At 43.1% G+C, this 14,309-nt stretch overlaps 1 protein-coding gene across 1 annotated transcript in view; it reads left to right on the top strand.

The window, feature by feature from the left end:
• LOC133441927 (protocadherin-16-like) overlaps window positions 1-13,924 on the top strand; it is a 109,363-nt gene extending 95,439 nt beyond the window's left edge. Inside the window, exons 11-21 of the mRNA XM_061719720.1 lie at window positions 821-1,060; window positions 1,901-2,026; window positions 3,951-4,160; window positions 4,272-5,138; window positions 5,882-5,995; window positions 6,080-6,291; window positions 6,608-6,759; window positions 7,760-7,890; window positions 8,198-8,484; window positions 8,865-9,006; window positions 9,744-13,924. Coding sequence (XP_061575704.1) covers window positions 821-1,060; window positions 1,901-2,026; window positions 3,951-4,160; window positions 4,272-5,138; window positions 5,882-5,995; window positions 6,080-6,291; window positions 6,608-6,759; window positions 7,760-7,890; window positions 8,198-8,484; window positions 8,865-9,006; window positions 9,744-12,331 — 5,069 coding nt within the window. The 3' untranslated portion in view covers window positions 12,332-13,924. The remainder of the gene's footprint in view (window positions 1-820; window positions 1,061-1,900; window positions 2,027-3,950; window positions 4,161-4,271; window positions 5,139-5,881; window positions 5,996-6,079; window positions 6,292-6,607; window positions 6,760-7,759; window positions 7,891-8,197; window positions 8,485-8,864; window positions 9,007-9,743) is intronic.
• The last annotated feature ends 385 nt before the right edge of the window (window positions 13,925-14,309 follow it).

Here is a 14,309-nt window from a genome sequence, read left to right as displayed (position 1 = left end):
AATCTTGTAAACTGTGGCCAGACCGTTTTGGTTGTTACAGCAGTGGTGGTAGTAGCACTCAGGTAGGGAAGGCCGTGTGTGTGGAAGAGATTAGCTTTGATTCGGCCCTCACACGGCAACTTTTCACACTTACATTTTAAAATAACCTGAAGACACACAATCTGAGAAAAGTGGTTAGTTTTACTGCCTTTTGGGAGCTTACAACAGTTTCTGCATTCGACCGACTCTGAAACAGAGCAGTAGTAGTAGTAGTGTTTATTTCGAATATGAATCATATAAAAAAAGAAAGAAATAAGACAATCGTCTTAACATGAGACAAATTACATATTCGAAAGGGAGTGAGAAGAAGTAAAACTTATAAACTCTCACCCCCTCTCCTTAAATATGACTAGCTAACACATGCAAACATAACATTATGCAAACATAATAATAAAAAAAAATAAAAAATAAAAAAACAATCAAAACAAGACAATAAAAACATTGTAGCAACATAAGCTACTGACTAGTGTAAGAAAATAAGGATAAAAATAGATAAATAAAAAATAAACACTGTATCATTGCACCCAAGCATTTTGCTCATCCCTGTACCTCTGAAAAATAATATCTTTGTATTTTATTTTAAACGGTTTAATATTTGGACATTGCTTTAATTCCATTGAATTTAGTTCCATAGCCTCACCGCGCTGACTGAAACACAAAAACCTTTCCTGTTTGTGCGTATTAATGTGACATTAAAATTACTTTTGCCCCTTAAACCATATCAGCAGTCACAATAGTAACCACACAAATGGGATTTCTTGACTGGTTCATCTCTACACAGGTTCTCTATCCATTTTCAAACCTCTGGACCGCGAGGAGCAAGACATCTTTAACCTCACTTTGATCGCCGAGGATCATGGGATACCCCAACAATCGTCCAGCCAGCTGCTGTGTGTCCATGTGATTGATGTCAACGATGAGGCTCCCTGGTTTGAGGAGAGCCAGTATGAATCCCAAATCTCTGAGAAACAGCCTGCAGGGATGAGTGTATTGACAGTTTCTGCCTCCGATTTGGACCAAGGTGAAGTACACTATTCATGCATTGAACACGTCACCACATTTTTTTGCAACCAACAGTTCTGATTTAGGGGTCTTGAATAGGTCGTGTGGTTGTGCAGGCTCTCCATATGCAGAGGCTCCGGTCCCGGTGCAGCCGACCTGCGGCCTTTTCTGCATGCCATTCCTCTTTCTCTCCCTGTTTTATTGTCTCCTTCCTGTTTGATAAGGCCCACCAGTGCTCATAAAGCTTTGAACAGAAAAGAAAAAAAAAAGGTGAATTGTGATAAATCAAAACAACAGGCTCGAATGACATGAAATATAAACAGCAAAGTCAGGATTACAGAGTTTCTGGTTACATGTAATCAGACAAAATGTTTGCACTGAAAAACACAAGTCGCTTTCTGTTCCTTTTTTTGAATACAATTATGTTCTTAGTGTTCACGTTAGAGACATTACCAGTTGTTTTTGATTGTAGGCTTCACAGGAGGGTGGTGGTATGGATACAAAGAGGGTGCATTCCCCTGGTCTTAGTCAGAAGCACATAAAACAGAAGGATTATAAACTTTCTGCTCAAAAACAATTAGTGAAGTAAACAGGTGAGGTTGCCAGAATGCTTTCTTTTAGCACGCAATAATCTGGCATCCAGACATCTGGGGGATATCTATCGCTGCCAAATGCTTAAACAGCAAATTCTATGACAGACAAACAAATAAGAATTCAAGCCATAATAGGAGAAAACAGACTTTTGGCTCGGATTCTCACGTTATAGAAATTAACATATTGTTGGGCTTTAATTTTTGATTATTTTTCTTTCAGTGCAGGTTTTTTAATCAGAGAATTGTTACCTCATGTTTCTCCGCAGGAAGCAACGGGCACATAACATATGGGAGTATCTCACATGGAGCTTTCAGCATCAATCCCATCACCGGCGTCATAACAACCACTAGGTCCTTGGACAGAGAGTCTCAGGACCATTACACTCTGACAGGTATCTACTCCCACACTAAATACGTTATTGGTTTATAAAGAATAATGTTAAGAATATGTCATATTGTGTTACAGTGTAGAGCCAAACTTGTGTAACTGCGATTAAGCCTATCTCACCTCTATATAATCAAGCCTTAAAAATAATGGATAAAAAACCGATGAGATGGCATCACTGTCACATATTGAAACAGTACAACATGCTTAGTTTTGATAATTTCTTTAAGTTTTCTACACTCAAACTGGTTTTTAGGTGTCTACAGAACCTAGTAGTAGTAGTAGTAAACCTTTATTTTACCAGGCAAGAATTGCTAAGAATACATTCTTATTTAAGGCAATGGCCTGGTAGGAGGTGAAAGATCTCCTAAGGGGAAGGGAGAAGGGGAGTAACATTAAGATATACAGTAGACAATAAAAGCACATACAACAACAGTGACACAACAGAAAAGGAATAAATGAGACTGTAACAAAACAACAGCAGCTAGTCAGGTTAATGAGGTGACAGGATCAGAGAGAGCTTTGGCGGGGACAGCTGCAGGTATATTTCATGGATTTAGTTATGACATTTTTGAAGGAGTTGACAGAGGTAAGAGTTTGTAACTGTAAGGATTTTTGGAGTTGATTCCAGCTGTCGGCAGCGGCAACCTGGAAGGAGGAACGGCCCAGGGAAGAGTGCGACCGTGGGGCATTTAACAGGATGAGAGGGGCAGAACGGATGTTGTGTATAGGGGGAGGGCGCAGATGCAGAAGCTGTGTTAGGTAGGGAGGAGTAAGACCTAGGAGGGTTTTGAATACCAGCATCAGCCAGTGCATGTTGCGCCTGGTTTCCAGGGGGGGCCAGTTTACCAGGGTGTAGAAGTCACAGTGATGGGTCCTGTATGGGGCGTTGGTAGCAAATCGAATGGCGGAGTGGTAGAGAACGTTGAGCCGTTCAAGTGCTCCTTTGCAGGCAGATCTATATATGACGTCACCGTAATCAAAAAGTGGAAGCACAGTGAGCTGGACCAAGGAGCGTTTGGCAGTGGCAGTGAACGAGGAGCGGTTACGGTAAAGAAAGCTGAGCCTGGCCTTCACTTTTGACTGCAGAGAGGATAAGTGCTCAGTGAATGACAGGCTGCTATCTATCCAGACTCCCAGATATTTATAAGAGGATACCAGGTCAAGTTTATGGTCGTCGGCAGCCAGAATGGTACCATCTTGGACAGCGTGCTTACGACCAAACCACATGACCTTGGTTTTGCTGGAGTTTATGGATAGGCCGAGGGCAGAGAAACCAGACTGTACGGCTTGGAAGCTCTGTTGGAGTGTTTCCAGGGCGATTGCAGGGGAGGGGGACCTAGCACCAGATGTTTTATGTAAGTTAGTTAGCAGGCAGAATAGTGGTAGGATCACCAGGGGAACAACAAGTGGTAACTGTAAGGTTGAACACCGTAAGACCTCCTTTGGGCAGTCAGCGTTCTCTATAAAGGGCTCTCAAATGTGGAACACACTGCCAACTGAGATAAAAACAACTCAAGATTTTAAGGTTTTTACTAAAAATGTCAAAGACTGGTTGAAGCAAAATCAGAAATGTACGCATTTTTAATCACCTGTAACCGCTAATAGGGTGCTCTCTTGCAAGCTGAGAATTGTAAATAGGATATAGCTTTGCATGTTGAAAATTGAATGTATTTTTGTATTCTTTTTCTCCTTTCTTTCGTTTTCTTTTACTAAAAGCCTAACTAGGGACAGGAGATGGAAACTAGCAATAGCTATAATCTCTGTATGCAGAACATCAGTCACATTGGCTTGTTTGTAATGAGTGAATGTGATCACATGTAAACCTGCATTGTCCCTATTAAATAAAATAAATTAAATTAAATTAAATTAAGTGCTGTTTGGATTATGTGAAAACATTCATTTTCTTGATTATTTCTGTGCTCTGACAGTTTATGCGAAAGATGGAGGCCTGCCGCCCAACTATGCCAAAGCTACTGTCAGGATCAAGGTGCTTGACGTGAATGACAACGCCCCTGTCTTCGGACGTCTGTACTACAGCGCTGAGGTGCCTGAAAACATGGAAATGTTACCACTGTTCACCCTCAGAGCCACTGACCCAGATATGGGAGACAGCGGGGAGATAACTTACAGAATTGCAGGTTTGAATTTGTTCAGCGGAGCCGCTTTTTTTCTATTTAGCATTTTTATAGTTTAGAGTGGCAAAGCTTCATACTCGTAACACCTTTTTTTTGCCATTGCTCCTATGGCAGGTGGAGATCCAGCTGGAGACTTCCGCTTGGACAGGCAGTCAGGGGTTCTGTATACCTCCAGACCTCTGGATCGGGAGAAGAGAGCTGGTTATACTCTAACTGTCATGGCCCAAGACCAAGGCAGCCCTTCCCTCAGCAGCACCGCCACGGTTGAGGTGACCGTTCTGGACACCAACGACCACAGCCCGCGCTTTCAGAGCAGCAGTTACACCGCGGACATCTCGGAAGATGTTCCCATTGGCTCTCTGGTTCTCGAAGTAAAAGCCGTTGATTTGGACTACGGACCCAACAGCAAGATCCTGTACTTCCTGAGCCAGGGTTCCCAGAGCATGTTCATCATAGACCAGAGCACGGGCCGTATTATCACGGCAGCCCCCCTGGACAGAGAGAGAGCTGCTTCCTACACCTTTGAGGTGTGTGCCACCGACTCCTCCCCCGCCGACCCGCGTAACTCCACCGTTCAAGTGACCGTCTACATCCAGGATGTGAATGACAACGCCCCCTTCTTCATCCAGGACCCGCTCATTGTGAACATCTCTGCCAGCGGCCTGTCTGGCCGCAGAGTGCTGGCCACCATGAGAGCGGAGGACAAGGACTTTGGAGCCAACGGCTCTGTTTTTTATCGTTTCGCTAACGCCGTTAGAGGCTTTGCCATAAACTCCCTGACAGGAGACATCCAGGCCACAGAGAAGCTGCAGACTCTGACCCAAAGCCAGAGGACCTTGATAGTTCAGGCCATGGACCAAGGAAAACCAGCTCAGTCTTCCCTGGGAGTGGTAATCGTTTACATCAGGGAGCAGAGTTACAAGGGCATTCGCTTCCCCCGCACGGCTAGAGACGTCAGTCTACAAGAGAACGCTGCTAAAGGTGTGACTGATACAACATTTCCCACTCTTTACTACACAAATTGTAAATGTGTTGAATTGTTTCAGTATCGTATTGTTATTATTATTCAAATATGTTTATTGAATTTTTCAATTATATTTACATCAACATTAGAACTTGGTTCCCAGACCCATAAAATAAGTACAAATAAATGCAATACAAAAACAAATATAATGTATGCCTATGGTATGGCATGTAACGACAACGTAACGACTCTCTACAGAATGATTTAAAGGAATGCACAAATTCACTTAGGTTCAAAAAAATGTATAGAGATAAAATATTTAAGTTATATATTCATGAATAGACTGGGAATTAAGCAGTATTATTAATATCTGTGGTTGGTTCTATTTAAGTGTATATTTTTGTAAATATTGGTTACATTGACTGTTCTTTTTGTTTTGGTATTTAATAAGGGGCAGGTAAAATAAGACTTGTCTTCATCCTGCTCCTTTTCGATCATGGTTTGTAGATTGACCACCATGCACGAAACGAAATAAATAAATAAATAAATGTAATGTATAAAACACATACCCATAAATAAATGTAATCGAATAATCTATATGCATACATACCGACAAACACAAAAAAAAAAGAAGGGGGGGGGGCTACACTGTCAGAAATTTATCTTCAAAATAAGATAAAAATGGCTGCCAAACTTTAAAATATCTGTGCGTATCACCCCGTGCAGTGTATTTCAGTATCGTATTGTTTTGGCCCCACAGGCACGCTGGTGACACAGACGCAGGCGCAGTACCCAGACGGCTCCAGGACCGGTATCAGCTACAGCATTTTCAGTGGAAACAGAATAGAGTCTTTTGGAATAAACTCCATTACTGGTAAGTACACAAGTCGGTTGCTCATAGTGCCAGATGACATTTTCCAATCCAACAAAGTGAGTCACTGCTGTTTTTATGAATTAGGTGAAATATGGGTCCAGAAACCTGAGGGAATCGACTTTGAAGAAACCCCTAAACTCCGCTTAGTGGTGAAAGCAGAAACAGCGTCCTCCAGCTCCTACATGGCTGTTAATTTAATCCTGCAGGACGTAAATGACAACTTGCCACGCTTCCAACTCCAGAACTATGTAGCATTTATAAGAGAGGCGCAGGGATACGATTTTCCCATTATCCAGGTGCAGTAGCCCATTCCTTACATGTTTATTATGGTTGGCTGATGTCTAAGTGTGAAGTCGTGGAATTAAACAGGAACATTCAGTCTTCAAAAGTCTGGATTGGTTCAGCATTGTAGAAAAATTGCTCTATTCAGCTGTATGTATTCTCAGTGTCCCAACTGAATGTACTTTATATTCATGAGTCCATATAGCTCATTTTTTTATGAACTACTGACTTCCAAGTTCAATATTGCTCACTAGCTCAGATTACACTTAGCCAGCTGCTGCAAATATGTCTGTATTTTTATTTCAATAAATGTGGTGGTAATTTCCTCAGGTTACTGCAGATGACCGGGACCAGGGTCAGAATGGTCAGGTGACTTACTCTATCAGGTCTTCGTCCATGAGTGGTTTGTTTAGGATAGACCCGATAACTGGCACCATCACCACTGCAGCTATAATGGACAGAGAGATCTGGACACAAACAAAGTAAGTTGTTCTTCTGTTTTGGTTGTACTAAATAAGACTGATTTCTTTTTTGTTAAAGGTATTGTGACATCATTTTTAACATGCTTTTAACACTATTAAAAGTCTTGGCCAACATCCCTCAAATGTGTCTAAAAGAGTGTAACAAGAAAAACTTCACTCCAGTACTCCATTCCTGGCTTTTTATTACAGTGTTTTTTTGCGCTGTGAAAAACGCTTCCTTTTCCCCCTTTCCTGTCAATCATTGCGCCGCTCCTCCAAACCTCCTCCAACCCAACCATACGCTCACAGCGGCGTCGGAGAGTTAAGCCGGGAGCGACAGGCGAAGCATGCACGGAAAAGCAGCAGGGCGAAGCAGTCCACAGCAAACAATCATAAAAATAAAGGCATGCAAGCAGCAGTGTCCCAGTGTCCAGTCAGTGGCCGCGGGTCTTCTTAGCAGTTTTCCTCCGGTGATTAGAACAAAAGAGGCTCTAAACAGCTCCGTGTTAAGCCTGATTTATGGTTCCGCGTTAAATCGACGCAGAGCCTACGCCGTAGGGTTCAGCGTACGGTGCGCGTCGCCGCTTAACCCTACGCCGTAGGCTCTGCGTCGGTGTAACGCGGAACCATAAATCAGCCTTTATGGTGCGCTGGAGAGGAGAGGAGGCAGGGAGCTGGGTGGAGGGGGCGGTGATTAAGCGGGTCTATACGTAACGACCCGCCACCAAACCACATGCGCCGTTTTTGCATAGTTATGCGGAAAATCCCAGAAAGCACACAATACACTGATTGTTAAAAGTTCGTTGTTTTTTGTGTAATTGATGTCAAGACACCCAACAAAACACAAAAAATCAAGAAAAATGTGTTTTTCATGTCACAATACCTTTAATATTCATTCTCATGGGGAGTTGAAGTTTCAATGCGTAATTTATTGTTTATTAATCTTAAGGACTAAATGTTATGCAACTGGGTTCAACAACAGTGCAGTTACTAATGTCCCATTTTCATTTTGTGGCATCAGGCTTGTCGTTACGGCAACAGACCGGGGAACCCCACGGTTGGCTGGCTCTGCTACCCTTACTGTGATCATCATCGATCTCAATGACAACAGTCCCATGATTCCTCTGCCTCGGGAGATCCGGGTTCCTGAGGGTAAGCTGCACAGTGGAAGTTAGTCCAGTGATCTTATCATAAAGCCTCACATCACACTCCCTGGCAGCTCAGTCAGCGGGGCTCAGTGAGAAAAATCTGATCCTTTTATGAAACAAGTTATTGCCAACGTTCCTCTATTCATTTCCTGTCTGTGAGGTCAAGGCTTTCCAGAGCAGGATATTTCTTCATGAAGAGCAAGAAAAAATGTATTTTTCCATCACTAAGACTCCCTGCTTTGTTTCAGCTGCAATCTGAATGTCTGCTTCTCTTCTCCCATCTCCCTTTTTTTATCGTCACCCACATGCAGATACTCTCATTGGCACGGTGATCACCCAGGTTACAGGAAATGATGTGGACTCTGGCCCACCGCTCTCCTACACGCTGCACCTGGATGTTAGCAGTCAAGGCATGTTTGGGATTCACCATTACGGGGGTGGCGTGTGCTTGACCGGCCCACTGGACTTTGAGGAAAGGACGTGGTACACGCTGACGGTCCGCTCATCCGACTCTAAACATCACAGCGAGGCCAACCTCACTGTACTGGTGGAGGATGTGAACGATAACGCCCCCATCTTCACCCAAGATTTGTATCAGGTACCCATGAACATGAGGACCCCCCCAGACCACAGACTGTTTTAAAAGAAACTTAAAAACGTTATTTTTTAAGAAAGCCTATCCCTGATATCCTGGTCTTTTAGAATGTCCTTGTGCTTTTTTGCTAATTTAGCTTTTTTTATTTTATTTTATTTTTTTATTATTTTTTTTTTATTTTTATTTCTCTTTTCTTTTTCTTTTCTATTTTTCTTTTTTTTTCTAATCTTTATTGTAAGCGCTTTGAGACTTGTTCTTCAGGTGAAAATGCGCTCTATAAATACAATTTATTATTATTATTATTATGAACAGCTGTTAGTTGTTAAATTGTGGAATTATTCATGATGGATATAGATACATTTATACTTTGTGTTTCTCTTCAGGTAACTGTATCCGAGCACCTACCTCCTGGCAGCGCAGTCATAACAGTAACAGCCACTGACCACGACTCCGGGGAGAATGGAAAGATTGTCTACAGAGTGATGTCATCCACCAAGGGTGTTTTCTACATTGACCCAAACAATGGTAAGATTGCTACAGTATGTGCTTATTTTGAGTTGCTGAGAGTTACTTACACTTAAGAAAAAAAATTAAAACCACTCTCTAAAGGCTTTCCTTTGTGATCTATTTGGATTCAGGGGATATTTGCAACAAGCAATCCAAACATAAAAACATTGTGTTCATTAAGAGGTAGTTGAAACTGAGATTTTATGTGATTTTTTTCCCCCTCTATAATTAAGTGTATCATAAAAGAGGACTGTTTCTGTCTTAAGCTCCGCTCTCCCCTGTTTTTATCCATTTACTTAATATAATTTAAACTCTTGGGCCAAAAACTGCTTAAAGGAGCTTGAGGCCGGATTGTGGCAGGATTTATGAAAAAAATCCGTATACATTTTAAGTTTTCTAGGAATAATGTCAGATGAAGCGTTCCAAACCCAAAAGAATGAGGCCTCTAGTGTATCTCTCCTTTGCCTTGAACAGGCTGTGTGCTGCAAAATGTGCTGCAATTCGGTCCCGAATTTCCCGCGCTGTCCTGCGGATGTGACGTCACATGACGCTGCATGTGCGTTCTCCCCGTTCTCCTGTGCCGGCTTCACTGTTGGCTGCAGTACCCACGACAGCCGTCGTGGTGAAGGGTGGCGCTAGAGAGTCTTATTTCTTAAAAGGAGCCTCATGCTCCTTTAAAGGTTTTTAATCATGTTTATGCATTGAATACGTTCAACAATTCAATTATCTCTTTTTGTTTGTTTGTTTCTTCACAGGCACTCTCTTTATAAGTCAAAAGGCAGAATTGGATTTTGAACATCCCTCCATTTTGGTGGTGATAGAGGCACGGGATCAGGGCACTCCTTCCCTGTCATCCATTGCCACTGTCCAGGTGGAAGTGTCTGATGTCAACGACAACGCTCCCATCTTCCACCGCTCAGAGTACCGAGCTGCCGTGTCTGAAGACGGACTTCCCGGATTAACCGTTCTGACGCTGGATGCTGCAGACGGAGACTTGTTCCGGGACAACTGTGGTTTTGATTTCGCCATCGCCAGTGGCAACTCCGGCAACGTCTTCCAGATTGAGAGCAGTGTCCGCTTCATAGAGGGGCAAGGCTTCCAGACGGTGGGGAGCCTCATCCTGGTGGAGAAACTGGACTTCGAAGTCGTACCAAGCTATAACCTGACCGTCGTGGTATCGGATCGTGGTATCCCTCAGCGTAGTTCGAGCGTGGCCATTCTAATAAGTGTTTTAGACGCCAACGATAATCCTCCAGTGTTCAGCCGCACAGATTACAGTGTTGTATTGATCGAGGGGACCACAGCAGGGACCGAGATCTTGAAGTTATCTGCCACAGATCCAGACTCTTCCTCCAATGGCGAGGTGCAGTACTTTATAAACTCAGGAGACGAGAGCCACCTTTTCCAGGTGGACAGCTTTACCGGAGCTTTGAGGCTGCAGAGACCTCTTGACAGCAAAACGCAACTGTCTCATGTAATTGTTGTCCAGGCAACTGATGGCCACGGACATTATGCTTTGGCCTCAGTCAGCATAGAGGTAAAGGACATCAACGACAACAGGCCCTTCTTCCCTCTTAAAGTTGTAACTGCAAGCATCAGGGAGAACCAACCCCAGCATGCCTTAGTTACAATCCTGCACGCCATCGACCATGACAGAGGAGTTTTCGGACAGCTGAGGTACCACATGTTACTTCCCTCTAAAGAGGGAAGCGAGAACTTCTACGTCAATCAAACGTCAGGCGAATTACGGACGCGTTCTGCCTTTGACTTTGAGAAGGTCAACTCCTTCCGTTTCGTGGCTGTCGCCGCAGACGTAGGCAACTACTCTGCCTCTGTAACAGTACAGGTTTATGTTACCGGAGAAGATGAATATGATCCCGTTTTCACCTCCTCGGAGGTCTCGCTTGAAGTGCCTGAAGGAGCAAAGAAAGGTGATGTCATTGGCAAGGTAGAAGCCCGAGATGAGGACGAAGGTGTGGACGGCGTCATCCTCTACTCCTTATCGGACCTTTCGCCATATTTTGAGGTCAATAAATCAACCGGGGCGATTTCTTTGAAGATGGACGCCAACAATAGACACACGAGTCGCTCTAAAAGAGAGGTGCGACTAGTTACGCTGGAAGTCACTGCTCACAGCCCTCTGGGGACCTCTCGCACAGCAGTAGCCAAAGTTACCGTAGATGTGAGCCACACATCGTTCGGTCTCAGTACAGACATGAATATGCTGCTTATCAGTGTCATTGCAGTTTCACTTGGGACCATAATCATGCTGATAATGATAGCTGTGGCACTATTTTTCGTTAAATTAAGACGGCGAAAAAGGGAACAAAAAGAGCTTAAACGAACGCCGATGGCAGGCACTCTGCTGCACAAGTTTGAGGAGACAAAGCTCGCAGCAAATGAAATGATTTACCACCAGGCTCTTCCTGGATATGCAGCTGATCCTAGCGGCAGTAGTGGGGGTCCATACACGCGTGGGGGGTCCCTGGATCCCTCCCACTCCAGTGGCCGCGGCTCTGCCGAGGCAGAGGCAGCAGAGGATGATGAGATCAGAATGATTAATGAATATCCCCGGGTGTCAAGTATTTCTTCCTCCATGCAGGAGCACATTTCAGCCCGGGGTCCGGACTCTGGAATCCAGCAGGATGCCGATCAGCTGTCAGATGTGTCTTGTGAGCCTTCCTTAGACTGGTTCAAAGGGAAGAAACTGGGCAGTCTGAATGGTTCTTTATTAGCTGGCCAGGTGCCGGTCTACAGGGATGAAGGGGGTGGGTACGTGGGGGTGGGACGTGGACTCAGCATCTCCCACCCTAAAGACTATACCTTTCCCGAGGATGGAAAGCCTCCTGCGGACGGCTGCCTCACAGCCATCGTGGCCAGCGATGAGGAGCTGAGGGGCAGTTATAACTGGGACTATCTCCTAAACTGGTGTCCCCAGTTCCAACCCTTGGCTAACGTTTTCACTGAAATAGCCCGATTAAAAGATGAAACCGCTCCTCATCCTCGCAGGTCGTTTCATCAAAAAGCAAAAGCAGAGTCAAGAATCGACCCTCCACCTCTCATAACCTCCGTGGCCCACCCGGGGGCCAAAACCGTACCTCCAAAGCCCGCCCCGTCAAGGACATTCCCCCATTTGGCATCTTTCCGAAGATCTCCCCTCAGTGCTGAGGGATCCATCTCCTCGGTTGCCATGTCTCCAAGCTTCTCTCCCTCTCTGTCCCCACTGGCAGCACGTTCTCCTGCAATTACACCCTTCAACGTCTCACAGGGCCCCTCGGCCTCCATGATAAGCACAACCGAGCATAACTTGGAACACAGTGAAGAGGCAGAGCTGCGGATTTGAGTTCTGACTGTTGGATAAAAACTGAGTCACTGCTGTTCCAGACTTGTTCTACTGTATGACCGCAGGCTGCAACTTGAACCGACTGCTATCTCTCCTCTGTTCTGTTTGTGATGAGAACGAAAACACACTGTCACACTAAGAAGTCCGACTTGCTGAAGCTGCATTCTTGAAGGAATAAACAATATCATTTACAAGCCAAAAAAAAAAGGACCATGCCTTTGACTGTGTTTGTAATAGAAACATTATTTTTATTTTTTATTTTTAATTTGCACATTCAAGTGGAGATTCATACATGATGTCAAATTTTGTAAAAGAATCGCTGTCTATTTTTTTATACTTTCACGTGGTTTCTGACAAAAAAGAACAAACTTGGACTAAAGTGTCAAACGGTTGCAAAAACTGCAGAATATATTTCTATATTTGTATATTTGTAGCTTGTACTGTATACTTGATCGTACTGTAAGTTTTTGGTATTTCCTGTATTCTCATCCTTGTGGTTTTAAAACGAAGCTCTTCATAGAGGTTTTATGAACTGCGTTTTTTTTGTATGAGGTAATTGTAAATATTTATGCTAGAAGAGGCATCTTTGCTTTAACAAATGAAGCATCAGTCAGAATAGAGTATTGTGTGATCATATTTTCTGAGAATCCAGTGTTTGATCTCACATCAAAAGGTAAAAATGAATGTGAAAAGCTGAAAAATTGATGCATCCCTTCAAATTGCGCGAAGGAAAATGGAAGTTGACATCCGACGGCATCCACTGATTCCTTTGGGCCAGGTGTGTTGGCTTTAATTTTTCACAACAAGCCTTACTGCTTTTTTATGTTATATTGTGGAGGACATTGTTTGCTCTTTCAGTAGCCCGATCATTCCAGAGAATGTAAACAGCTCTTTATCTTCTGTTTTCAATGTAGAGTAACATTAAAAAAAAGCAACTAACATAAGCTATGAATTGATGCTCTTGTAAAATTGAAATTCGAAGCAGGTTCATTTAATTTCTGTCTGGATAAGTGTTATTGTATACATTTACTGACAAACTGTAAAGAAGTCATTCTGGGCCATATTTCTCTGTCCACTACATGGATGAACTAACAATTGATACATTTAGTATAAAAAGCAAATATTTCTGAATGTTCAATCACCGCCGGGAATGTTTAACGTACTGTACTGCTTTTTACGCAGATGCTTTCAGTATAAAATGTTCTTGACCATAAATGTGCAACCGCCAGCCTTTATAAATAACCTAATGTGTCACCTTCTGCCCTCGCTTAATGCTGACTTTTAGACTCTATAATATTGCCATACATCATAATGCAATTCCATGAGGACGGGCCCCAGAGGCGGAGAGGCTTGGGAAATCATTTACACTGATAATATACTGAAATACATGTCAGCGATACCTACATGGTGGAAGGAAGGCATCTTGTCGTTTGTGCTGTTTTGTAGTCAGCAAGTGTTAATAACCTGCCACCCGCCTTTCGTGTTTGTCAATGTGGAAGAGAAATTCCTCCAGATGATCACAGATATCATTCAACACTCATCGAGAAAGATGTTTAAAGCAAAAAGTGCCTAATTAAAGTACTTGTGATCCTGCTTTCGGCTCTGTCACATCTTTCTCAGCTGAAAGTGATAAAAAATGCATATATTTTCTGTGTTTTTCTTCTTTTGGCTCTACTGAATGCTGTTTTGTTGAATTAGAGCCTTCGGGTGGAAGATCTCAAATGTAAATTCACTGCAGCTGAGCTTTATACAAGCGTGTAAGCTTGTACAAATGAGACGTTGCTTTATCTGAAAAGAAAAAAAAAGGTTTAATAGAAAATAGGTTGGTCTTAAAACTGCCCAGTTCAGCCCCACTATTATCCCAATCTTAGAGAAGATAAAATATGCTGAACCATATTTTGATGTAATGATAGCTATTAAGTGTAATTTTGGACTTTATGTAACAACACCATGTGTTTTTGTAAATGTATTGATTTGT

The sequence above is a fragment of the Cololabis saira genome, chromosome 4 (assembly GCF_033807715.1).
Source record: "Cololabis saira isolate AMF1-May2022 chromosome 4, fColSai1.1, whole genome shotgun sequence".
Classification (NCBI taxonomy): Eukaryota; Metazoa; Chordata; class Actinopteri; order Beloniformes; family Belonidae; genus Cololabis; species Cololabis saira.
Note: the sequence above shows the minus strand (reverse complement) of the source record. Positions and strands in the feature narration are given on the sequence as shown.